This window comes from Squalius cephalus, assembly GCF_949319135.1.
Source record: "Squalius cephalus genome assembly, chromosome: 9".
Taxonomy (NCBI): domain Eukaryota; kingdom Metazoa; phylum Chordata; class Actinopteri; order Cypriniformes; family Leuciscidae; genus Squalius; species Squalius cephalus.
Genome location: NC_137130.1, coordinates 23890430 through 23917154, shown reverse-complemented (window position 1 = coordinate 23917154; position 26725 = coordinate 23890430). Strand labels below are relative to the sequence as shown.

Genomic DNA, 26725 nt, shown 5'->3' with positions numbered 1-26725 from the left:
ACATCTTGTAGCCGGTAGGATGGAATTAGGCTACGTTTTCACTGTAACTACTCGCTGGTTATTAAACAGTCCACGCTTCCGAAGTACTGATGTCCATTTTTTATTTATTTATTGAAGAGACACCGTGAAAACTAGACACAAAGGAAAAACAAACCATAATTTACACATAACACCATTACGGACACAAAACCAAACATGATATACAAAATATTAACAGTTTTACCGTATTCGCCTGGTAACCAGCAGTAGATTAAGTCAGGAGCACTAACATGCCTATCTGAATTTACATCTCATTCAGTTGACGCTAACACGTCCAGGTGAAATAAATCAGCACGGGTCACATGACACTCAACTTAAATAAACTAAATAATAATAAAGTACAAATGACAAACCAAAATTATGACATTATCATAATACACAAAAATACACATTTAAACTATAAAGTCAAAAATAAACATTAACCACCAAAATGTCATGACCCACAGCTGACTTCCCAGTGTCAGCTACACAGAATGACTTCCAGTTTACTGAACACAGGCAATCTTTCTTATTGCATCTAGAGTCACTTAGAATACACTACTGTCTGTAAGATTTTTTTCTAAATGTTTTTGTCTCTAATGCTCAAAAACAGCGTTATTGTAAAATATGATTACAATTTAAAATATCTCTATTTTAATATATTTTAACATTTATTCCTGTGATGGCAAAGCTGAATTTTCAGCATCATTACTCCAGTCTTCAGTGTCACATGATCCTTCAGAAATCATTCTAATAGGTTTACATCTCAAAAAACATTTCTTATTATTATCAATGTTGAAAACAGTTGTGCTGCTTAACATTTTTGTGGAAAACATGATGTTTTTCAGCATGAACAGAAAGTTCAAAAGAACAGAATTTATTAGAAATAGAAATAGTTTGTAAAATTATGAATCTTTACTGTAACTTTTTATTAAATTAATGCATCCTTCCTGACTAAATAAAGGTATTAATTTTTTGGTAACACTTTAGATTAGGGTCCAATTTTCACTATTAACTAGCCTATGACTTTTGCCTCAATAAACTCCTAATTACTGCTTATTAATAGTTAGTAAGGTAGTTGTTAAGTTTAGGTATTGGGTAGGATTACGGGATGGAGAAAATACTCATGCAGAATAAGGCATTACTACTGTATGTGCATTATAAGTACTAATAAACAGCCAATATCCTAGTAATATTCATGCAAATAAGCAACTAGTTAATAGTGAGAATTGGACCCTAAACTAAAGTGTTCCCTTTAACTCCTTTAAAAAGTCATGCAGAAACATACTATTTCTGTTTGCAGAAGAAGTCGCCACTAGTACGTCTGAAGAAACTGCTTCTAACATGGAACAGCTTGACTCTAGTCATAAGGTATGGCCTCAAGCAAACCTTTCCATCCTGCCTGGATCACAAAACATCTCACTAGATCTGCTGAGAGTCAGAGAGACACTTTTATAATATAGTATGAAATATTTCACAGTGAGAGAGAAGGAATTATCCATGAACTACAGTTCAGTGCACTCCACCTCAATATAGCAAAGTCAGATTAATCTCTTTGAATCAAAGCCAGTTCTGTTCCCAAATTAATGACATTTCCATTACGCAGACAAAGTCAGCATGCTTTTCTTCTGAATTAATATTTTTATTATACTTCAGTGTGGAGCACAGCATGTGTTGACCAGTAGATGTTATTAAATCAAGCAACATGTATGGTGCAATCTGTTGTTACATTGATTTTGTCTTTTTTGATAATTCAAGGACATTGCTAAGTGCTTTTTTGGCACCAGAGAAGTTTTCCATCCTGTATGATCCTTAGCATTGTGCAGAGCAATGGCAAAAACACAAGAACTTTGCACTGTAAACTAATCATACATTTTCTTTAGGTTTTTGATCATGCAACTTCTTTGGCCAGAAAGCCTTGAGGATCTATGAGTCCTCCTGAATTGTCCAGGGTAATTGTTTTTGTGAAAATCACAACATATTTGTGTGGTGTTTTTTTATAGGCTTTTAAGGTCAGTCAACTTGCAGAGAAAACTAATGCTAAGAAGAAGCAGCATCTTTTAGGTCCCTACAATGAAACATTCCAGAAGACACAGGTGAGTCTTTTTACACCTGTATACAGCTGAATATTAAATCGATGTTGGCCTCCGGGGAATTGCAGGATCATGTTTTTATGAAAAATCACAATAAAAGGTGAGATGCTGCTTTCTGTAGGTTTTTAAGGTCCAAACAGACGCAGAGACTAATGCAGAGGAGGAAGAAGAGGAGGAGGAGGAACAGGAAGAAGAAGAAGAACAGGAAGAAGAAGAAGAAGAACAGGAAGAAGAAGAAGAAGAACAGGAAGAAGAAGAAGAAGAAGAGGTGTATGAGAATGAGGAAAATTGTTTAGGCTCTGACAATAAACTTGTTAATAACGTACAGGTGAGTCCTTCCAAATCTGAATGACTTTCTCTATTTCTTTTACATTTTCAACTGTGTAATGTTGCTGTTTGAGCATGAAAAAAGTCAAAAACTCTGCAAATTACAGAGCCCAAAGTCCCTCCAAAGAGAGTTATTCTCTATATCAGTGCACACTGTTTCTGAACTCCCTTGTAGTCTTGAGTTTTCTTCCTGGAACGGACACGTCATAGTATTCCTCATTTTAAAAATCCTGCCCAAGGCAAATGCAAAATAAAGGGGCGAGGCCTGGTTGAGTTGCGTTAGTAGGGTGTTGAAACTCACGGTTATGGTAAGGGCTGTGACATTTCTGAAACACACTCAATGCGGTTGACCAATCACAACACACTTGTCCAGCCAACCAACCAATCAGAGCACATTGTGCTTTTTTGAGAAAACAGAGCATTACAGACAGACTGGAAAGAGAGGGGCTGCAACGAATGAAAACAGGTGATCACACATGTGAATTTTTCTGTAGGTATTTAGGAGGAAAGTGCACACACGACAGAATAATGCGGAAGATGATCAGGATGATTTAGGCTCCGACTGTCAGATAATTCAAGAACAGGTGAGTCTTCCTCTTTAAGCACACTATGGGATTTGTTACAACCAAGTAAGAGTTCACCTAAAGTTTCAAACTGGTTTTGTGGAAATCACAATAAAATACGAGAGATGCTGTTTTCTGTAGGTGTTTAAGGCCAGATCACGAGCAAAGCAGAGTAATGCCAAGAGGAAGGAGAACTGTTTAGATGCTGACAGTGAAATAATTCAGGAGGAAAAAGTGAGTCTTCCTCTTTTACCTGTATTGTGTTTAGAATGCTGTTATGAGATTTGTGGAAATAACAAACTCCAAAAAAGTAAAGTGCTGTTTTCTGTAGGTGTTTAAGGTCAGATCACGTGCGAAGCAGAGTAATGCCAAGAGGAAGGATGATCGTTTAGACGCCGCCAAAGAAATAATTCAGGAGGAAAAAGTGAGTCTTCCTCTTTCCTCTGCCACCTGTTCTTGTTTAGCATGATATTATGAGATTGGTCACCTTCAGTCTCTGCAGCCAGGACGTCTTAATAATCCGTGAAGCCTAAACTATCTTCAGAACAGCAGACCTAAGAGTTACAGATTTAGCTGGAAATAACAAACTCAAAATATATGAGATGCTGTTTTCTGTAGGTGTTTAAGGTCAGATCCCGTGCAAAGCAGAGTAATGCCAAGAGGAAGGAGGATTGTTTAGATGCTGACAGTGAAATAATCCAGGAGACACAGGTGAGTCTTACTTATATATCATGTGGCACACTATTATAAAACTGATTAACTTAACGTCATAATATTCTGTGAAGCCTTAACCGTATTGCTACCATGCAACACTTGAACTAGAGTTTCAGGATAACTGATTTTGAAGAAATCACAATGAAATGCAATACCATTCAAAAGTTTTGGGTCAGTGTAATTTGTATCATTTATTTGATCAAAAACACAGTAAAAAAATTGTAATGTTGTGATATATTATTACAATTTAAAATATTAAAAATGTAATTTATTCCTGTGAAGCTGAATTTTCAGCATCATTAATCCAGTCTTCAGTGTCACATGATCCTTCAGAAATCATTCTAATATGATGATTTGCTGCTCAAGAAACATTTATGATTATCAATATTGAAAACAGTTGTGATGCTTCATATTTTTTGTAAAACAGCGTTACTTTTTTTTTACGATCCTTTGATGAATAGAAAATAATCAATCTTATTTTAACATTACAAGTGTCTTTAGTGTCACTTTTGATCAATTTAATGTATCCTTGCTGAATATAAGAATTAATGGTCACACTTTGGTTTAGTTGATAGTTATTTACTATGACTTTTGTCTCAATTAACTCCTAATTACTGCTTATCAATAGTTAGTAAAGTAGCTGTTAAGTTGAGTGATTGGGTTATTACGGGATGGAGAATATGCTCATGCAGAATAAGGCATTAATATGTGCTAATAAACAGCCAAACTCCTAGTAACATGCATGCTAACAAGAAACTAGTTAATAGTGAGAATTGGACCCTAAACTAAAGTGTTACCGAATTAATTTATTTAAAAAAACATACAAAATATTTTACAAATGGTATGTAAGAGCGATAATGTTTTCTGTAGGTAATTAAGGTCAAATCACGTGCAAAGCAGACTAACGGCAAGAAGATCGAGGATTGTTTCAGCTCTGACGGTGAAATAATTCAGGAAGCACAGGTAATTCTTCCACTCGTATAACATATAGCATGCAATTATAAGTTATCCATTAACGCCTGGTTTAATCTGACTGAGTCTTATCCTGTCTCTCTCAAGGTCTATTTACCTGAGGAGAGATTAGAGGAAATGAGCAGCTCCACAACTCAGCAGTTCAACAAAACCGGTAACCTGAGTTACAGCTCAACACAGAAACATAAAGAGCAATGGTGCTGATCTGGTATCTAAGCTCTGCAGTCTGAGTAGACTCTGTTTACCATCTAAAAGAACAGAGCAAGAACCATTCTTGCATTGCCATTAAGTGTTTTACCTAAACTTCTCTGTATATTCACAAAAAGTAAATAGTTGTGACTCTGCCCACAGGAGAGGAGGCCAATGGGGTCTCAAAAAAACGAAAAGTAAAGGCAACTTTACAGCCGGAAGCAGGGGTGACACGGGGGTCAAGGAAGACCAAAGGTGATGCGCCTGCTATCATCCCAAAATCAACACATTTCACTCCCAGAGCACATTCACCGGAGTCTCTGTCTCCTGAAGGACAGACAGAAATCCAGACAGGATTACCAATGGAAGCAGAGTGAGTCTCAATCACATGTCATGTTTTGCTCTTGTGTTTGTGTTTAGAAATTCTGTACTGATGTGCAGCACCGGTAAGCATGATTGCCATGCTTGTGTATTTGAATTCGGAAAGCCAAATGACAATAAATTCCCTGAATAATGTGCAAATGTAACCCATCTATCCAAATAAATGATGCATAAGGGACTGAATTATGTTGCAAATGTTTATATTATTGTGCTAAATTATGACCCGGTCAGAGTGAAACAGTAACAAAATACTGTTTTGGTTAAGTGGCAGTTATAGTTTATAATTATAGTTTATCAGAGAGGGTTAGAGAGTTTTATAAAAATAAATACGACCCAGTGCTTTATCTAATTAATGGACAATCAATCCCCTAAACCTCCTTTTAATTTCCCTGAACTCCTCCCTCTCGCTTTCCGTCGCTTCATCAGTTTTTACCTCTTCAATCATCAGCCTGCTCGCATTCCCGTCATGTTTTGGGCATACACAAAGCAGGTTGCGACTTCGAGTCAGAGGTCAGACAGAGGTCGAACAGCCTGGCTCCAAGGTTTTTGGGACTCATTAATATCCTGTCTAATCACTGTTTGCATTCCTCTCTCGTCACTCCATCCGTCCCAGTCTCCGGCGCTCTTTGATTGCAGCTCAGATTTCAGCCCGAACCCTTCTCAGGCCCTGTGAGCGGTGAGAAAGCCGAGAGGAGATTAGGGTATCGCTTCACATCTGAGCTCTTATCAGTAAATCTCTCTCACTCCCTACCTCACTCCATCTGGGCTATATCTTAACCCCAACACCAGACTTCCGACACTGTGCTCCAGTTGATTCCCATTAATATTTGATATCCTTTGTTGTTATTTTTGACAGCACGGGTCATTCAAAGAACGCAGGTGGAAGAGAAGATTCACAACACACACTGGTGGAGAAAGTAAAGAAAAATAAAAAGCTTAATAAGCAAACAGTCAAATCAAAGAGGAAGACCGTTCAAATTCATGAAGACATTGAGACCCAGAATACCAGCGTCCCCGACGATCCCAGTTCTACCTCAAAGAAAGTGAGTTACATACTAGTCCAAATGTTCTTATTTATTTTATACACATTATAATTGTTATAGTATGCTCTCAATCTGCAGAAGAAAAAGAAAACAGAAAAACAGAAAATTGAAGTGGCAGAAGAAGAAGAGAAGGAAAAGCCTGAAAAAGCCCAGAACTCAATTGTTAAAGTTAAAAAGAAGAAGAAAAAGGATCAACCAGCATTTGTTGTTGGTGAGTTTATGTTGAAATAAGGTAGGCAGAATTTAAAGGCATCATGAAGTTTTGCGGTACACTGTTATATGTACTGTATAATTCTAACGTTTGGGGTAAGCACTTTTCTTTTTTCAAATAAACTAATAATTGATTCAGCAAGGATGCATTCAATTGGTCAAAACTGATGACAGTTTTTTTTTATCATGTTTTATCAAATCTGTTTCAAATAGATCCATCCATCAAAGATGAAAAATATTAAGCCGCACAACCGTTTTCAACATTGATAATAATAATAAATTTTAGAGCATCAAATCAGCATATTAGAATGATTTCTGAAGGATCATGTGACACTGAAGACTGGAGTAATGATGCTGAAAAATCAGCCTTACCATCACAGAAATATATATTTTTAATATATTAAAATAGAAAACAGATATAATACCATATACCATTTCACAATTTTACTTTTTTTCCCTTTTTTTTTTTTTTACTGTATTTTTTATTTAAAAAAGAGACTTCTTTCAAAAACATTTTACAGACCCCAAACTTTTGAACAGTAGTGTATATTTATGTTTATTAGAGGCAACTCATTAGGACAGCAATTAAACAGAAACCATTTCATAAACAGAAAAAATTAAGAACATGTGAAAGAAAATATATTTTCAATGCATGTGTTTTAGGAAAACCTCGGCCACAGGAAGCTGAGTGGATGACAAATCCAGTGGATGAGCCTGAGAGACAGATGACCCTTCAGAGAGAGGTGACAACTCACGACACAGCGGATGACCAACAACAAAACACTGAGAGCACAGAAGAACAAACCTATATTGACTCTGAAGACGACATGGATGCTGATACAGACTCAGAGAGTACAGACACACATGAAGCACATGAAGACTCTCCCAGATCAGTTTACAGCACTCAAAGATCGCAGAACTCACTCATTACAGCACGTTCAGATGCCAGCATTCACAGACTCTCACAGAACTCCACCAGAACCAGCTCAATGGGGGTGGCAGCCCAATGCGGCCCGTGCAGCCCAGCACCCCTGTCTCTCATCCACTTGCCTCCTCAGTCAGTACACCCTCCTGCCTCAGACCCCACCAAATCTGAGACAGCCAATGATGTGAGTATTTCTCATTCAACAGCTAGACATTTGTTTGAATCTATACCAGGGGTAGCCAACCCTGCTCCTGGAGACCTTCCTGCAGACTTCAGTTCCAACCCTGCTCAGACACAATTGGCTGTTGTTTTCAAGTAATCCTAAGCACTTTAATTAGGTGGTTCAGGTGTGTCTGATTACAGTTGGAGATAAACTCTGCGGGATGGTAGCCCTCCAGGAGCAGGATTGGCTAGCCCTGATACACTTATGTGCTGTGCTCAAAATCGCCCTCATACCCTCATTCACTATTCACCTCATTCACATTACTCCACTAATATAGTCCACTTGAAGGAGTTGATGAAAATGAGCACCGGAAGGGCTGCCAATTTTGTATAGTTTGTGCTTGCTGTTTAATAATAATCATTTGAAACGTAGCAAACTGGCAGTCCCAGTAGTAATGAAATTATGTATCTTGAACTCTGACATGGAAACTAGCATATAAACCTTAATTAAACAATTTAATAACAAATTAAAAAGGAATTTATACCTGTATGATATTACGCTGGACCAGCACGGTTTGGAAAATGGATGGAGGATTTGATTCAGCTGCAGGCACCGGAAATTCATTCAGCGCTCGACTCTCACAGTGCATTATGGGTATTCTCTAGCCGTTGAGCGGTTGTACACTCGTTATTGCGGTGCATTGTGGGATTGAATGAGTGCACTCAATAACGTCTGGACACCACTACAAATGGTTGTCCCTTCAAATTTAAGGGCATATGGGGTGATTTCGGACCATTTATATCAGACTGTCAGTGCATTAGTGGTGAGGATTTTACAGTGACTGCCCGCAGTTACAGTAGGTGGCGACAAGTGACTGACTTTATAAATAAGCCAACGAATCTTTAATTCACCCATTTTTTTCAAGCATACTGATTCATTCAGAAATGAATAGTCATTGAATAGTTCACTTAACCGTAAGACTCATTCAGAAACAAAACACCACTGTTTGTTGCACAGTGTAACTGCAACTCTGATTTTACTTCATTTGGAACTGTTTTTGTTGATAGAGCAAACATACACACTAGGAGTTAGAAGTAATTGGAAATACTGTGTCTTGAACGAAATTTACTCAATATAGAGTGCCTTAGTGCCTGCCCACTTTTTCAGTAGCTTTGGTTCTGGAATTATTTTTCCCATAACGTCTTTTGCAAAGCTTCATGGGAGTGGATGGGCGCTAAAGAGCTTTTTTATTCTTTTTTTTTCTTTTTACATGATTTGCTTGTACTATTTGCTTTCTCTGATTGGTGGAGATTTCTCCGAAACACAAAATTTTGCACTAAACTCTTTTTTTCATTGAATAATTGAATAAGTAAAATCCCCATTGCAGTTGTGCTGTTCTTCTGAATATCAGCACTCTTGTTTGTGTGTGATGTTGCTTAAGTACGCTCATATTCATAACCCTACCATTGACTTCACTATTAGGTTAAAAGCAGCGAGGTGCCAACTAACCAAACAGACAAAAAAGCTGCAGCGCTGGCTGAAAAGGCAGAGCGCCGTCGTCTGGAGGTGGAGAAGAAACGGAGGGAGAGAGAGGAGGAAAAGAAGAGACAGCAAGAAAAAGAAGCGACAGAAGAAAGGATGAGGCTGGAACTGGAAGAAGAACAGAGGAAGAGAGCAGAGGAAGCGAGGTACAACCTGTTTACTGCTTTTTAGAAACAAATAACAAAACACAATATACTCCAAACACTGGCAAGAAACTAACACTGTGATATATGCAGGTTACGGAAGATTAGAGAAGAAGATGAGAGTCGAAGAAGGCAAGAGGAGGAGATGGAGAGACAGAGGAGAGAGCAGGCAGAGAGGGACCGAGAAAGAAGACGACACGAGGAGAAGAGGAGGCTGCTGGAACGGCTCCAGAGAGAAAGACAGGAAGAGGAGAAACGGCAGGCTGGTAAATATCAGTGTAGTAATGATTTATAATTGGTTGGGGCCCTTAACACATGACAATCTTGATTCCTGCATTAGTTAACACTCTACTGTTGATTTAATATGTACAGAGCAACTGTTTGTGCTTTAATGTGGCCATGGTCTGGATTTCAGCCTTGACAATAGCGACACTGACCACAGTACTAAGGCCCTGTCCCAAAAATAGCACACTTGCGGTCTTGTATCTTTTATTTGTACATGAAGTCAATGAAACCATAGGAAGTCCCACTGGTCATTTTATGATTTAAGAGGGTGCTCACGGTGGCTTTACATGCCAAACCTGCAGACTATTGCGCAACAGTCTACGACTCTGCAGCATTACATCCCCTAAGCGTGCATTTGGTGAAGGAACACATCGCTGATCATGCATCCTACTACATTACAATGTAAATATCCTGCAAACATAATGCTTTATGAATAAGCAAACAAATGAATGGATGACTTTCCTCGTTTTCAGCTGAACTGGAACGCCAGCGTTTGGAAGAGGAAGCTCGTAAGGAGGAGGAGCGCAGGAAGCTGTCAGAGATGGATGATGCTGAGAGACTGGAGTACCTGCGAAAAAAGCAGGAGGAGGAGGAGGAGAGAAGGAAAGCTGCTGAGGAGAGGAGGAGAAAGGAGGAGGAAGCAGCGATGCAGGCTGAACAGGAGGCCAGACTGCATGCTGAGCTGTTTGCCAGGTATGTCACGCTACATCAAACACGTTCATTCAGAACTCCTTCAACGTTTCATCAACTAAGGTTCCTTCATGTGAGAACATTTACAGTGTCTGAAACTTCATATCACTAGCACCTCGTGTGTATCGCCTGTTTAAGCGGAATCGCTTGAGACTATTCCTCATTTGTAAATCACTTTCCATTAAAGTAACAAAAGTTTGGCAAATCTGACATTAGATAGAGAATGTGATTTCATGTTGAATCGTCGCTCTGTTGAGAACATTTAGTGTGTTCACCGTGAACTAAACTTACTCCCACACACTTTTTTTAAACCAGCATGCCTCGATTAAGCAAGGTTTGGTTTAATCTTCCGAGAGTGCAGGCCTTCAGGGTTTGTTTGACGGTAAGATAAACTTGCTTTCTGGAATACCCCCCCAGACCTTCTTTCCTTTATTTACGGCTATGGCGTACGTAAACCCACAGGGATGAATGATGAAAGTCTCCTGGGAAAGCTCTAAAATATAAATAACTATTATAGGCTCACCATTGTGGTTTAGGATAAGGTCAAACACGGTTTGGAAAATGGCTTTATGATGTATGCTACTCACTCATTATTGACATTTTACTCATTTTTACATTGTGTAGCATTCTCACATGAAGGATCATAATTTATTTTATTTTATTTTTTCAGATTTTTGATACAGATCAGCTATATTAGCATGCATTAAAGGCACACTATGCAAGACTTGTACCTTAATGTAACAGCTTGGAAATAATTTTGATGGTAAACTAACTCGTAGTAGGGCGAATCATCCCGATAGCAAAGCAGGGCGGGGGACGCCGCTGGCAAAACCAGCAATGCAAGTTTGAGAGGTGGCGCCCCGACAAATCTCGCGAGAATCACGAATGGCTTTACGGCACGACGTCACATACATCAACAACATATGAAGCAGCCTCAATGGAAGACACTAGCACGCATTTCAGACGTGAATCATGGCAGAGTCGACGAAGAAAGTGCGGTCGGAAGAGTGCAGAGACGGCTCTGCGTGAGTGGTGTTTACGACAGTAGCGTTAAATACAAGTACTCCACAGCGACTCTAGGGGTCGCTGTTTGAGAAAAACGGAAACTGCATAGTGTGCCTTTAAAATGGTCAGCATTCATTGCATTGGTTAAAAATCTCCTTACATTTTTCTATATAATATTGCTATTTTTCAAACTGAAGTAAAGTGTATTTCTCTCTACGACAGGCAGAGGGCAGCACTGGAGCAGCAGTTAAAGTTTCACAGGGGTCTTTTTGTGGAGGCAGAAGGGCTGGAGCAGACGCAGGATATTTCCCGTCCCTGGCTTTTCTCCTATTTCACCCTGTTAAAGCTGCTTGGCTTGGCTGAGGAGGACACACTCAAAGATGTGCTGTGATTCCTTCTTTTGGGTTCATGCAGTAACCCTCACCACACCAGCGCTTACAGCTAGTATTTCAGTTATGTGCAGTTTTCTGTAAGAGGTGAACAATCTGCCACATGTGGAAATCTGCTGGATTGCTCTCATCATTTCAGATGACATGACTCATATCAGCACTTTTGAATTGATTTTTCTTCATTTCTGTCTGAAAATTTAGTCCTAGCCCTATGCATACCCCTAAACCTAACCCTTCCCATAATTATCCCTAAAATCAGAGGGAATTTATAGGTGAATAACATGTAGAAGCACTTAACCCTTGTTGTAAGCTTACACTTCACATAAAATAAACTTGTCCCTCAAACCTGATTGGTTGATGGGAATGTTGTTCCAGGATCAACAAAGATGTTGATCCAGGAACATGTTGCACTTGGTGAAATCAGTCATAGAAGGAAGGAGTTGTAGAAGTTGAGAGAAACACCGACATTGAGTGAGCAGCGCCCTCTACTGTTTGTCTTTTTAACAAGATGAGAGATTTGTTCACGTGTATTCTCATATTTTATATGTAGTTCAATTTGGCAATTGACACTATAGTAGAATAAAAGTATATTGGTGTGAAAGATCACAGCACAGACCTTGAGTTACACAACAGCTAGTGGATTAAAAAGACAAGCAGGATTTAATTATGATTAGCAGTGTGAAAAAAGACCCAAAATATCTGTTAGTGAAAGACAATGGGCAAACATCAAAATCCAGATTAGTCTTCATGAGGTAATAAACATAGTAAAAATAGAAAACTTTATAAAGAATTTGCAAAAAAAAAAAAAAAAAAATTTACTTATCATGATTGAGTGGCAGATGATGATGACAGTTTTCTTCATGCAGCGCCACATATACAAACACATACTGTACTTACATACATACATATTCTATTTGCTTTAAAAGCTGTCAGTGCTTAGAGCTAGATGTGGAATACAGATCTTTTCTGTAAAAAATATAGAATAAAATCAGCCTTTTTATCAGATTATGTGAAGGAATTATCAACAGATTAATGGATTATCGTTAGTTACAGCCCTAGATATTATGAATTATTATATTATTTAACTAGCCAACAATGATATTAGTGGATGCAGACAATAAATATCTATTGATTTGCAAGTTAGCAAACATAACACAGTAAACAAAGCATACTTGCACATATAAATCAAAATTATTTGTTCATTTTCTTTTGTTTTAGGAGAAAAATCAAATGGCAGTAAAGACTGACGATCACTACATAAATCTTAGCGTAACCTGTGTCTTTGCTTTCTTCTTTTCAGCTGCTCAATGTTTCTAGAAAGAAACTTTACGTTTCTTTTCGCCCTTGGTGTCTGCAATTACAAAATCAAGAAATTACAACATTTTATAATTTGAGCAGATATTTTGTTTTATTTGGTCAGCTGCTGGACATTTACCAGGCTAGAAAAAGAACAAGAAAAGGATGAAAAATAAAACAAATAAAAATGTAAAAAACTATATGTATGTGCATCTGAATATTCATTCTCCAACAGGATTTAATCAGACTCCAAACAGATTTATTTAGTAGATTCACAACCAACCAAATGCTTCTTCACAGGCCGGCTTGTGCTCTAGTCTGTGGAGGCAGGAGAAGCCACCAGAGCAGCTGAGCACTGAACAAAATAAGACACTTCAGTGAACAAAAGAAATGAGTCAATGCAAGAATGGTATGTTCACTTTAAAGATTAATTTCAACATGCAGATTCATTCATGAACCCAGTTCCTAACAGTGATGCTGGCCTTAACAAACACCACTACATACACACAAAGATGAGTAATATATATATACATACATGTGTATATACATACACAGGGATGGGCAGTATTTCAGATACATGTATTTAAAATACGTATTTGCAATACAAAATACTATTTTGTATTTTAAAGCCTTTGGAAAAAATCAAATGTAATTTGTATTTAAATACATTTAAGATGAGTATTTTTGTATTTTCAAAATATATGCCAGTCAACCTCTTTATCAGGGTACTGATTTTGTGCATCACCTAGTTCAGACATTCACTTTTTTCTTTTTTATAAGGTGAGAATGTCATGATCAATTCTACTTGTTGATTAAAGTTAAAATAGTGCATTATTCACTTCAGTTAACATGAAAGAATTAAAGAAAGAATAGTTGATTTTTGTCAAATGTGTTTAATTAAAGCATTACTGCATGTTAGGGCTGGGTGATATAGTATGACACTACATATCATAGCGATGATATAAAGTTTGAATTGATGGAACTTTTTCTAAATCGTTTACATAGATGGGCCTATTTGTGGGGTAAGCTAATTTATCCGTGCAGCTTTTAGTGGGCAGGAATTACTGGAACGTTGGAGTGGAAAAAGAAGCACTGATGAATGATACACCACAAAAATCTTCAGCTTTTAGTTTTATTGTACATTAAAAATAATAATCAAAAAGGGGTAAATAGTGTCAAATGAATCTAAATTAATTCTATTTCTTTCTAATTTTAATAAACTTATGGAAACAAATAAACTTTACATAAATTAAACATAAAATTACTTAAAAAGCATTGGACTACCTACAAAAAAAAAAAAACCTCAAAAGAGTTTGAAATTCAGTTTATGCTGTGGAATCAAAACTGATATTGAGAATTGTGAAACCGTGATCTTGTTACTGTGAAGTAAAATTGAGATTTTGGTCATATCGCCCATCCATATTCTTTGCTAGATAGCAGAAAAGGTTCCCACAGTTTTACATACAGTATGCTCTTTATAATAGTGTTCACCACAAGTAATAGACTACATTGTAACCATAAATAAGTATATAAATGGCTGCTATTTTGCATAAATTTATTTGTAATTTCCAGAAAGAAAGAAAGAAAGAAAGGGCAGAGATGTGGTTAGGTATGAAAAGTCAGTAGGCCTATGCAGTTTCTTCATTCACTGTGGCCTATACCTGCACTGGATGGCCAATTTCACATGTATTTAGTGTATTTTCAGAATACAAAATACTGTATTTGTATTTAAATACATTATTTCACACAGTATTTTGTATTTGTATTTAAATACATTTTTTTCACACAGTATTTGTATTTTAAATACATTTCCATGTATTTATGCCCATCTCTGTACATAGAGGAATAAATGAAGATGATAATGGTAATTGGAGAAGCATATAATACATGTAACATAGAGCTCATGCTGCTCTAATTGACTTGCTGCTGATTTCAAGTGTTGTTTACATTTAAATGATCCTAAACATTATATGTCAGTCCAGTAGATTAAAAATCAACAACTGTTTCTGAAGCCTTAAAGCCTGAACGCACTTGCTGCAAGCTCTTCACAACTCTACAATTTGGTAAGTCTTAGTGATTTGTCCAGTCATTGTAGTTCTTCTAGATTCATTATCATGGAGAAGCGTTGGTCAAGAAGAACCAGGGCTCTTCCCTCACACCTGAGGGGATTCTTGGTGGAGGACGTCTCTTCCAGTCCGGACCCCTGTGAGCTTTCACAGCTGGCGGCTGTAACGTTAGTCAGGTTAGATCACACTTACAGCTGCATCTCTGCCAAAGCTCGAAGACCCACAGGTTTGGAGGAGTGCTACTTGAAGAACGCTGCTGTCCTTCCTGACATCCGTCCAGCAGTCTCAGTCTCTTCAGTGGACGTGCGTCAGCAGGATGAGCCTATCTCCATCCACGGCTACAGGCCTACCAGGACATCTACCGCTCTGTGGTGGAGCCCATGATGAAGACGCCCAGTGGTCGGCCCTACATCCTTAAACTAGAACTGAAGATCAAGCAGCGACTGTGGGAGGCACTCAACCGCCCTTCACTGGAGGAGACGGAGCATCCTGATGGACGTGTCCGGATCACTGAGAGCTTCTCCACAACCAGCAGAAGCTTCGCTCCTCAAATCCACGTGGACATCAGTGAAGAGCCCCTGCCTGAGGAACCCCTGAAGAAAGAAGCCCAGACACTGAGTCATCACTGTGTCACATGGAGCCCGGAGTATCACACAGCGGGACCTAAATACTGTATATAGAGTAAATTTATAGTTTTATGAGTAAGTTTTATTTTCTATAGTAAGTTTAGAGTTTTATGAGTAATGTTAAGTTTTATTTTCTAGAGGTGTTTTGCACATTGTTGTGAGGTTGTCAGGATGTTTTTGGTGATTGTCAAAGCATTGATATGCTGTTCATAGGTTGTTCAAAGTGGTTTTTAGCGTGTTGCTACACGGTTGTTGGGATGTTTTGGATGGTTTCCTGTGTTGACATGCGTTTGCCAAGGTTTTTTGCGCGGTTGTTAGCGTGTTGCTTTGCGGTTGCTGGGCTCTTCTGAGTGGTTTTTCATGCATTGCTATGTGGTTGTGAGGATCTTTAGAGTGGTTGGTTGATATGCGGCAGTTACTGCAGGTTAGGGTCCCTCACACAGTTTGCAGCTTGACGTGCTATGAGGGCTTGTGTGCATCAGTAATGATGAGAGCTATGCCACTGGTACTTCACAACTACTGCTAGGGTCACCCATAGTGGACAGGTCTCAACTGAGATGCCAGACGAAGACAAACCACCTGATTCTGGACAGCAGAAGATTGACCAGATGTTTCCGGCAGAAGATCACTGTCTTGTTACAACGACAACAACATCAGCGGTACCTGAATGGAAGAAAATTCATGATTCAAGAAAAACTGATTATTTGTGGAAGTCATCAATGGATCAATGGAAGCAACCGATCGAACAGAACAAGGTAAAACAGTTTAATATTAGCAAAGGCTGCATTCTTTCTTCAGCATTTTTGTAAAAGCATTCGGCCAATTAAATCAGAGGAATGCTAATATTATAATTTCTTACATTCTTGTATATGTATGATAAATATGAAATAATTCTCTTCTAAAGTCAGGCACACGATCATGTTAATACAGGCAAGCAGAGAAAATGATTAAAATACAACAATTACTATTCACAGGTAAACACTATCACAGTAATCTGAACTTCATAAACAGACACTGCTCTTCTTTACTGTTCTTCTGTTTTGTCCTTGAGAAATGTGTCATGCCTTAAAATAGCTTGAATGTAACACTACACCCTTGCCTCATTTAGTATACTGGTTCTATGAATAAGCAAATTACCCAGCTCAGAGATCCACTCATTGACAATCACATGTTGATCTGATTGGTTACAAGGTAGTTTGTGACATCATAAACACCAGCGATTTCAAACCGCATCTTTGTTTCACTGCAGTTTTAAGGAGAAAATACTCAGCATTGTTGCTGACTTATGAATTTGCACATGGTTTGTCTTAAAGCATATTAAAAACACCACATAGACATATAAACAACATTAAAAACTTGAATTTCACCACAGGGGGACTTTAAAAAGTCCACCGCAAGGATCCATTAGGCTTCTATTCAAAGGGTAGAAATCCCTGCAGAAATACTCATAAGATATTCTTATTAAAAGTTGTGAAATAGTTTTTTTGTGTGAACAGAATGCAACAGAAAACATTTAGGTTTAAATATTTAATTTTGATCTCATTCATACTTTCGAGAAATTGTTTTTTTTTTCTCCAGTCACCACTGTAATAAATTAAAATAGGGAAATGGAAACAAATAATAATACAAATCAATATTGCATGAGTTCATGTTATCATAATACTGTACTTGAAACAATGAATCAGTCCTCCATTGGTCAAAGAGCTCAATCGTCAGTCGCTGTTGTCACAGAAATGGACATTTGTTTTCTTTTCTCGTTGTTGTATTTCTGACTGCTGACACATCCATAGATTTCCCACTCTCCTATTTAACTGAAGTGTCGTCTGCTGAGGGAGTCAAAGCTGAACAATAAGAACAAACAACAGGTTTATATGTTATTTTCATGATTCTAATTGGTTAAATTTAGATTTTTTTTTTTTTATTTCTGTGGTGCCATGTACTTACTTATGCTTGCAGGGTCCACAATCTGGACTGGAATGGCCTGTCCGTCCTCCAACAAGATCTGTGTGATGCCACCTTCAGCTCCGGCATTAGTCACCGAGGTCACACTCACCAGCTGGCTCATGCCGAGCAGGGTCGGGGGGTCACACAGAGATATGCTTTCACCAGCACTGCCACTTGATTGGAGGAACTGGGACGGACTCAGCAGAACAGGCTGTGGAGGTGCAGGGCTGGACAGCTCTGGGGCTTCTGGTGGTGGTGGGAGTGTAGGTTGGGCAGTGTCTTCAACTGGACACAAGGCAGGCTGTATCTGGATGGCCTATCAGACAAGAGGAGAGCACTCTTAAAGGATAAGTTTGCCAACCAGCTTTGTCCCAGGCAACAGGGAACATTCTCACAAATGAAGCCAGGCAAGTTTTTATGAACAAACATTCTTCCATTAACGTTAATAGAACATTTGTTCAAAGTTATGTTTTTAAATAATGTTCTGAAATATATTTTTTTCTGAAATATTATAGTTGGATGTTTATCTAACATTTTTTTTAAATGTTACAACTTGTTTCAGAATGTTCAGAGAACATTCAAAAGTAACCTTCACATGTTTGCAAAATTATAAAATTGAATGTTCCCTTAACGTTCGCATAAACCACCAAAAGTTTTTAAAATGTTTAAAACTAGAGGTTTTGAAAGCCATGAAATAACGTTTTCATAAGTTAATGGGAACATTAACAAAAAGTTCAAAACAAAAATATATAAAAAATTATTACATAATCAGGTTTTCAAGCATTTCATTTTAATGTTTTTTTTTTGTTTCTTCAATTATACTATCAGAACAGTTGATCACCCTGAAGCTTTTTACATTTATTCAGAGATTAAAAACTTAAAAAATGAATGCATTAATTTAATAAATAAATAGATCCATATAAAAAATGATCATTTCAGGACAGGGTCACCTGGAGATGTGCAAAGATCTTGGGCTGCAGTGAGGTGAGAGAGCTGAAGAGCTGCACAGCCTCTGGAGAAAGAGTGTCACTCTCTTCCAAGAGTCCTTCCTTCTGAGAGGACACTGTCAATATAACAGCAGTACACTAGATTCTGTGGCAGGGTCAACAATGCTTATACTTGGACTACAGGTATGTGCTTTCTTTTTGAGGCAGGACCTTTCCTCTACTCTCTAAATTGTATTGAATGATTCCAGGATGTTAAAGGCTGGAATACACTACACAACTTCTGAACAGATTTTAAAACTCTAGGCATCATACACCGAATGACTGAGGATACGCAGACACTTGGAGAACATGCAAACTCCACACAGACAGGACTCCTGGCTCAGCCGGGACTCGAACCGGGGATCTTCTTGCTACCCACTGAGCTACTATGACAAAACCTGGGCAAAAATTCTGTAGTGTATTCCAGCCTCAAGTCATTAAAGACCCACTCCGATGAAAATCATGTTTTTCTAGGTGTTAACATGTTCTTGTGGCATTTTTCTGATGTTAGAGGACATATCTTGAGAAAAATAAGCTCAAAGTTGTATTTCTGAGTATTTCTGCATTCAAATGTCTGTGAATCAGTAGCAGGCGCTAAAATAGACTGGAGTTGTGACGTAGTAACTCCACTGGGTGGGGCCACAAGCTCATACTCCCCTCCGCCCGCTTAGGTTCTGAGGAGTAGAGAAGACGATGGCGGATCAGCACCTATGTGCGGTAGCGGGTTGCAATACTAACTGTACGTTCACACCGCCGCCGACTTCAGCGGCAAAGAAGCTCTGGCCGCACTGTCAAGGACGCTTGTCAAAAAGTACGAGGAAGCTTGTTGACGCATTGGCCGCTCTGACGTAGCAGCATTCTATGTTCGATCATGGGAGAAGAGAAGTGCCACACCATGATAAGTAAACAGAATAAACAAGCAATACATTGACACTAGAAACCTTTTATAATGACAGCATTTGTATAACCGTTTTGGTCACATTATTATTTATTATTATTAATAGTGAGTGCGCGCGCGCGCCCGGGGCTCTCTCTCTCTCTCTCTCTCTCTCCTCGTTCTTATATGCCCTGTCAAGCGCGCCCTGTTAAACTGGCAGGACTTAAAAACACATGCAAATGATAAACTTTCACTCTGTGATGGTTAAACTGCAATTAATCCGATAATGATAGGAAACCCAGCAACGGCGATGATCAGCTTCTCCTCCGTTTTCTCGGAAGCTCAAGTCGGCGCCGGCGGCGGTGTGAACGTACAGAGGAGAGGAGGGGGAGGGTCGTCTCCGTGCCAACGGCTCCGCCCACAACGCAGAGGCGAATTGCTAATGAGCTACTGCCGCTCTGCTGAAGCGAAGTCCCAGAAAACGGCACAGGTTTTGTGATTTTGGCTAAAAACGGCATAATCATCATTTAAAGACCACTGAGAATGTTTAAAAATAGCTCGAAAATATGATCGGAGTGGGACTTTAAACACTTATTGTTTTAATAATGTATGTCAAATTTCAAACAATATTTCAACAGTATTTTACCATCCACAGTAGCAGAAGTCAGGGTCAACGTCTCTGGAAGCAGGTTATTAGCCTCTGCTTTCCACTGCAACAACAACAAAAACATAAAAATAAATGCTCACTACAGAAAATGGTTGGCATATTTATGCTCACCAATCTAATGCTTTACAAACATGTTTTCTGTTCACACCTCTGTATCTGAGGTAGCCAGTGGTCCCGCCGTCAGCTGAAGAGCTTTCTGAGCCTCATGGATGTGGTTCTTGATGTCATTGACAGTGGGAAAGTAACACAGATTGTGTCTCTCAGGCACTTCCTCTGACTTGAACATCTCATGTTCCACAAACCTCCTGCCAGGGCGTTCACAAAGCAACGGTAAATATTTTTCCAGCAAATAAAACAAAGGAGATTTGAAACCATCTGAGTCATACCTGAGCTGCTTGCGGACAGTGTAAACTTGGTTATGACCTTGTGCTACCAACTCACAGATCTTCTCTGCCACGAGCGGGTGTAGTCGAGAGGGTAGGGACGCCCCATCCTCCATCGTGACATCCTGCATGGCTTCACTGTCCAGCTCCTCTGTCTCTTCCTCTTCATCTTCATTTTGTTCTTCCTCTGCAAAGCAGATCTGCTCTGGAAGTGGAGGCAGGTTTGCAGTGTCCACGTCATGGTACAGGTGGGCTTTCTCTGTAGGGAGCTGGGTGTAATACCTGTCACGAATGTAAATGAATGAAGTGAACCTTGCAGTCATGTGATGGACTGTGATGGCTAGATGTTTATACCTTACAATGCCTCCAACATCCCATAAACTCTTCTTGAGGTTGAAGAAGGCCTTCTCCTGCTCTTGTCGCACTACCTTCTTGTCCACTTTGGGATCTGTAGGAACCTTGTACTCCGGGAATTTTCGTACTTTTTTAATATATATTCTGAAAAATGGTCATATATTACAGTGTGGGTTTCATAATGAACTTCCTGTGCACAGAACAAATCTGTTGTGCTTGGCCCAACTGTAGGTTGTGTGTACCTGGCAGGGCAGGTTGCTTTGTAGAGTATGTATTGACTCATTTCTTGCTCTGACCCTTTTTTAGGTTGAACGCCCTTCCTCCGTGGACCAAACTGGCATTCCATCACAATGGCTCTGCTCCCTTAAAACCATATTAAAGATCAAGATAAAATGACTTTGTGAAATATTGTAAAACCATTACATTATCTGCAACAACAGCATTCAATCAAGGCTTAAGACAAGGCATGTCCCGCCTCGACATGCAACTTGCTATTGCAAGCATTCTCATTCTAGAAACAATTTGATTGAACAAAAATCTGGACAAATTAGTATGGAAGCTTGTATACGCCATATAATAAAAAATAAAAAAGGGTAATTGTGACTAGGGTAATTATCTCGCAATTCTGACTTTTTTTCTCAGAACTGTGTGATATAAACTCGCAGTTGCGAAATATAATGTCAGAAATGTAAAATAAAAGTTAAAAAATAAATAAAAGTCAGACTTTTCTCAGAATTGCAAGTTTATATCTTGCAATTCTGACTTTATTTCTCGTAATTGCAAGTTTATAACTGTGAGATAAAAAGTCACAATTATCTCTTAAATTGTTTTATTCCATAATGATTTGGTCTGTTTCCCCCCAAAAAAGATCAACACTGTACATTTTAAATTCACATACAATGCTTTTTAAATGTTTGGGGTTGGTAAGATTTTTGTAATAGGTCTCTGAAGCTCACCAAGTCTGCTTTTTTAAATCAAAAATATAGTAAAAAACAGTAACATTGTGAAATATTCTAAATTATTTCAATTAAAAATAACTCTCTTCTGTTCAAATATATTTAAATCGAATTCCTGTGATGACAAGAACTCATTCTGTCATCATTCTACTGCTGATTTAGCTGACCAATGTTGCTGCTTAATCTTTATGAATGCATTCACGGTCATTTAATGCATACTGAATAAAAGTATTTCTTTCTTTCAAACAAATCGTATCTGCTAAAGTTTCATTTGCTAATTTTGTGAGCCAATATACCACTAGAATTATTCAGATGTCCCCAAATTTACAGACATCGATTCAAATTCCAATTTTGAAAAATAACATATAGACTACATGACTAAAAAGCTTTAAGACTTAAATAAGGGTATCTCACATAAAGTCGTATCACAGATCCCACAAGCAAAAAGGGCCATATTACCTGCGTTAACAAAGGGAATGCCATCGTAGGGCACATACTGTGATTTCCACATGAGTCTGGTGGCAGGTTTAGCCGGTGAGGGTGATTGGCGGGTGCCAAACACAGCGTGAGTCTGCTGCTTGTGTAGAAGCAGAACGGCCTCTAGCTCTGCCTCTGTGTTACAGTAACCACGGTACGATTCTCCGATCTTCTGTTCCTCGTGAAACAATCACACAGAAAAAAAGATTCACCAAGCCGCATTAGCTTGACATCATCAGATTGTGTTGCTGTAAATGGATCTGTTTGACAGAGGGCTCTACGCACAATAGAAAAAGTACAATGCATTTAGGCTATTTCCATGCATATTACACTACTTTTTTTAAGTTATTATTTAAATTTTTGTAAGTGAAAGTTTTGTCAAAAAACCCCAAAAACTCAATTTATCCATTTTCCACTGGACAAACCTCACACCCACGCAGTCTTAGAGCCCAGTTTGGTGCCCCTGGTGGTAATGGCTTCACTGGGGGCTCAAATACATCAGGAGAACTGAAAGAAATGAGAAGACATTTCAGTAAAACTGTCAATAATTTAAGGTACACTTAAACTCCAGGAATGGGGCATGGGATAAAGCAGGGGATCAATTGAGCCAGAACAGGAGTTTAATTGGGTAGTTTGCTTGTCAACCCATTCCATATGCATATGAATGCTTTTTTACTAATCCAGTACATATTTCCCAGCTCCATATTTGCGCAAGACTTGTAAAATCTGTGTTCAAATAAGTGATTTTCAACATTTAAAACAAATCGGCTGAAAAAAAAATTTATAAAAAAAAAGCATGTAGTTTATAATAAAAAAATGGTAATAAAAATCAACAAACACAATAGGAAAGTTCATCTTTCAGATTAGATACAGAATGTGACAGATATAATGATGTGCAAACAAGGTTTACTGACCCTTTTTTCTGTATTTTAATACCAGTGACATTCTGAGCCGCTAGTGCAGATAAACTGTGGGTGCCATCACTGTCTTTTGTGGATGTGATGATTGACTGCTGTCTTTTCTCCACAAAGATTTCTATTTAACAGAACAGAAAGAAATGGCATAACCGAACAGCAACCAATTTTCTTCATTATTCTTTCCATTTTCTGTTTATTTTATTAGTTCTATTTCATTTCTTCATTATTAGATGTTAACTACTCTATTATATATGCATACACATACACACACACACTCACCAGCCACTTTATTAGAGGACATTTGAGTGTAGTGAACTGATGATCTGAGATGATTTGAGCTTTGTGACATTGTGCATTATCCTTCTGGAAGTATCCATCAGAAGATGGGTGCACTGTGGTCATAAAGGGATGGACATGGTCAGCAACAATACTCAATCGTCATTTTGCGTCATCTGAGGCTAGAGACTACAGCCAGTAGTAAGAGCTAGTTCTGTATGTTTTCAACCCGCCCATTGGGGGTGGGATATCATGATAAAACGGCGTCTTTTCAGTTTCGAGTCAACTAGTAGCCTAGTTGTATCATTTCTTCCGATACTGCCCTCTGTTACCGGTAGGCGTGGCTTGGGAGTGGCCTCGTAGGGCAGCGAAGCAAGTGCATTCTGGGAGTTGTTGTCTTTCATCCACATGAGCCAAAAATACATTTTCTGGCTTTTCTTTCTCTAGAAGACACAAACTTCTAAAATAATTTCACATTTCTACTACATAAATGACCCAATTTAAATACACATTCATCTTTCCAGCGGTGAAATATCCCTTTAACTAATAAAGTGTCCAGTGAGAGTGTGTGTGTGTGTGTTTATATAATTAGAAAAGCAATAGTCAGTAATATATTTAATAATAAAAAAAAACATAATTAATTACCAGATGAGTTTGCTACTTTCAACAGCTGACCGTGAGGTAGTAACATCTGAGGGCCCCCTACAGACACAGATGGGACACCGTACAACTGTCCATTCTCCCCTTTCACGATCACCTGAAAAAATGCATCCGTCTTTGAGATGGGGAAAAACTGTCATAAATATATCGTTCAAAATGACTTAATGGGTGGAATACATAAGGTCAAGCTCATATTTGAACATTTTGGTATATCTGGTGGCTGAGTCAATTACATGGGTAATACACATGTCTTCTAGTGTGAGTAATAGCCTGTAGTTTATAACAATGGATTATAGTGCAATGTCCTTACCACCCGCTCATACTGAATAGGATGTCCGTTTTGATCAAGTATAACTAAGTTGTCCACTTGTTCTGGGACTGTAGAGGGCTTCTGATTGGCTGCTACAGTTTCTGGGGCTGGAATGACTGACGGAAGCACTTGTGCATCTGCATTTTCTTTAGATTTTGCGTTTTTGCCAGGTTGCTGATACATCACAATACAAAAATAATAAATCGTTTGATCACAAAACATTGACAGCTGATATTTTACAATTATTCTTTGCAGTTCAGATTTATTTATTTATTGCTATTTAATATTTAATCATGCATTTTGGTAAAAGTGTAAAAAAAACAAAAATGTCCAAAAAGCCCCATTTCGTATTTCACCAAAAACCATAAGAAATTATACTTTTCTATACAGTAAAATTTATGAGGTTCTTATACTCATTACTTTAATGCCAAAAAGTGAGAGTTTAAATTGTATTATCACAGTATTTATCACAGTAATATCTGTTGCACTTTTAATAAATAAAAAAAACAGTTTGATAATATTTTACTGTAACAGAGCAAAATGTGCATAGTTAAATTAAAATGTCAGACCACATGAAAATAATAATTAGTGGAAAAAATTGTGCTGAAAATAATCAAATGAACTTTAATAAAAAATTCTTCATGGAAAATATAATACATTTTTATGACATACGATTAGGACTTTTGTGAGATTCGCCCAACTCATTTGTTTGTTTGTGTGTGGCCATTAAACATAGTATTTTAGTGAAGAGTGGGTTATACAAGGATTATTCAGCAATGTACAGTATTTCTACTAGTCTACATTTCTCCTTACCAGTCGTGTGTCTGCAGACTGTAGATCCTCTCTCTCTTCAGACTGAAGAACATCTGTCACATCTCTCTCTTCCTCCTCCATTTATTCTATCAGACATACACAGCAGTCTAAATCAAGAGCCCAAGCCAGAGATACACTACAGTTATGCATGAATTGAGATGTTTTACTATTGGGGTAATATTTTTGTGAATTTAGTACAATGAGAAAAAATAATTTTGATGGGTGTGAAACTGACCCCTTTAGTTCACGCATATGCTATTTTTGTGTGTAAGGTGGCCGTCTCTAGATTTTTAGGTAGAAGTACAATACTTCATGAATAAAGCAGCAATAAAGTCAGTGATTATTTTGCAACTCATTAATCTCCATCTCACTAACATTGGAACGTTTAGGCAACACTTCTAGTGTTTGTACGCTTTGCGAGCAATAATTCAGGTTTACGGAGAGAAGAGCGTTACACAAATGCGACACATTAACATAATTTGAAACATAAACGCCATATTGGAGCGGTGCTCGCTAGCGCAGCAGTTTCATGAAAACACAGCGTGTAAAAGAAAGAAAACAGACAGATCTCTAGCGTTATACTGAATTTAAATCATGTTTTCGAGTCAGCTCGCTCTGACAGCGCATCCCAATGAACGGGATGCAGTCGAGCCCAGGCTTTATATACAGGAAGCACCTAGAATTGAAAACGAGTCTACTCAACCTCGTCTTCGTCCGGGATTCCTCACGCCAAAAAAACGCGTAAACTGCGCATCATCCGCCTGCAGTTTGAATCCTCGCGGCTTCCGTAGGACACGACGCGCGCTCTCTTTCACTTTGAGCTGTAATCAGCTAAGAAAACGAATTTCTTTCATTTAAATATGACAAGAAGCTTATAAATGTGGAAAATAACTCGTTTGTCCTATAAAATAACTAGTTTGTCCTTTTGCAACTATGTTATGTTGTTTCAGTGTTGTTTGTTAATAAAATGTTGTTAAACGGTTTCAATTTGACTCTTTCATTATGTGCAAAACACAAGCATTTACATGTGGGAAATATAACAGAGCAAAACAACCGAGAATCATAAAAAAAAAATTAAAAAAAATGAAAATAATAATTTGTGGGTAAACTGTGGGTAATTGTCCTGAAAAGTGAACAAACCATAGTCTTAACCGTAGACTAATTTTGATCCGAGATTTTCACGTTGATCTGTGAAATGTGCTGTAAAAACACCTTTCATTTAATTTGACAAATACAAGTTTATAAATGTGGGGGAAACTTGTTTGTCCTTTTGCTTAACAACAAAATCAGACCTTAATGTTATTTCAATGCATCATTTGTATAAATAAATCGATATTCCTCATGTAAAAATACATTTCTGTGTTTTGCACAGAAGTGAAATAATAATAAAAGTTTGTTGTAGGCTACTTGCATAACGTCATATGATTTTTAAATCAAAAATAATAATACATTTTATTATATTTTA

The 26725-nt window shown here is 38.0% G+C and overlaps 2 protein-coding genes and 1 long non-coding RNA gene across 12 annotated transcripts in view; 2 read left to right on the top strand and 1 right to left on the bottom strand.

Moving 5' to 3' along the window:
* The window catches only part of kiaa2012 (KIAA2012 ortholog), a 37113-nt gene extending 24068 nt beyond the window's left edge, over positions 1 to 13045 (top strand). Inside the window, exons 14-29 of one of the 2 annotated variants that reach the window (XM_079881141.1) lie at positions 1325 to 1389; positions 2022 to 2114; positions 2933 to 3022; positions 3143 to 3235; positions 3333 to 3425; positions 3620 to 3712; positions 4586 to 4678; positions 4775 to 4841; positions 5039 to 5249; positions 6114 to 6300; positions 6379 to 6511; positions 7174 to 7619; positions 9081 to 9286; positions 9377 to 9549; positions 10042 to 10261; positions 11486 to 13045. In XM_079881141.1, coding sequence (XP_079737267.1) covers positions 1325 to 1389; positions 2022 to 2114; positions 2933 to 3022; positions 3143 to 3235; positions 3333 to 3425; positions 3620 to 3712; positions 4586 to 4678; positions 4775 to 4841; positions 5039 to 5249; positions 6114 to 6300; positions 6379 to 6511; positions 7174 to 7619; positions 9081 to 9286; positions 9377 to 9549; positions 10042 to 10261; positions 11486 to 11654 — 2432 coding nt within the window. In that variant the 3' untranslated portion in view covers positions 11655 to 13045. Of the gene's footprint in view, positions 1 to 1321; positions 1390 to 2021; positions 2115 to 2932; positions 3023 to 3142; positions 3236 to 3332; positions 3426 to 3619; positions 3713 to 4585; positions 4679 to 4774; positions 4842 to 5038; positions 5250 to 6113; positions 6301 to 6378; positions 6512 to 7173; positions 7620 to 9080; positions 9287 to 9376; positions 9550 to 10041; positions 10262 to 11485 lie in introns of both variants that reach the window. The other variant, XM_079881140.1, reaches the window with a different exon arrangement.
* An 848-nt stretch (positions 13046 to 13893) lies between these two features.
* carf (calcium responsive transcription factor) lies at positions 13894 to 26041 on the bottom strand. 8 transcript variants are annotated; one of them, XR_013822236.1, is made up of 17 exons: positions 25964 to 26041; positions 25261 to 25346; positions 24448 to 24621; positions 24123 to 24234; positions 23199 to 23319; positions 22710 to 22791; positions 22267 to 22456; positions 21094 to 21214; positions 20852 to 20995; positions 20501 to 20779; positions 20263 to 20419; positions 20094 to 20157; positions 18535 to 18647; positions 17585 to 17900; positions 17309 to 17481; positions 16220 to 16303; positions 13894 to 15607 (listed from the first exon to the last, which is right to left on the bottom strand). XR_013822236.1 is itself a non-coding variant. In XM_079880688.1 (16 exons), exons 5-16 carry the CDS (start codon positions 23548 to 23550, stop codon positions 17444 to 17446), a joined length of 1695 nt encoding a protein of 564 aa, XP_079736814.1. In that variant the 5' UTR covers positions 23551 to 23593; positions 24123 to 24234; positions 24448 to 24621; positions 25261 to 25346; positions 25964 to 25997; the 3' UTR covers positions 16350 to 17443. The 8 variants fall into 8 exon arrangements, 7 of the variants coding, with proteins under 7 accessions (XP_079736813.1, XP_079736814.1, XP_079736815.1 ...); XM_079880688.1 differs by lacking the exons at positions 13894 to 15607; positions 16220 to 16303 and adding an exon at positions 23481 to 23593 and having other exon boundaries at positions 16350 to 17481; positions 25964 to 25997; XM_079880689.1 differs by lacking the exons at positions 13894 to 15607; positions 16220 to 16303 and adding an exon at positions 23481 to 23593 and having other exon boundaries at positions 16350 to 17481; positions 25261 to 25367; positions 25964 to 25986.
* Positions 17788 to 22050, top strand: LOC307164199. Of its 2 annotated transcripts, none has more exons than XR_013822237.1 (3): positions 17788 to 17991; positions 18524 to 18714; positions 21158 to 22050. It is a non-coding gene; the product is annotated as an uncharacterized lncRNA (long non-coding RNA). The 2 variants fall into 2 exon arrangements; XR_013822238.1 differs by lacking the exon at positions 21158 to 22050 and adding an exon at positions 18835 to 20083 and having other exon boundaries at positions 17852 to 17991.
* Positions 26042 to 26725: the final 684 nt, after the last annotated feature.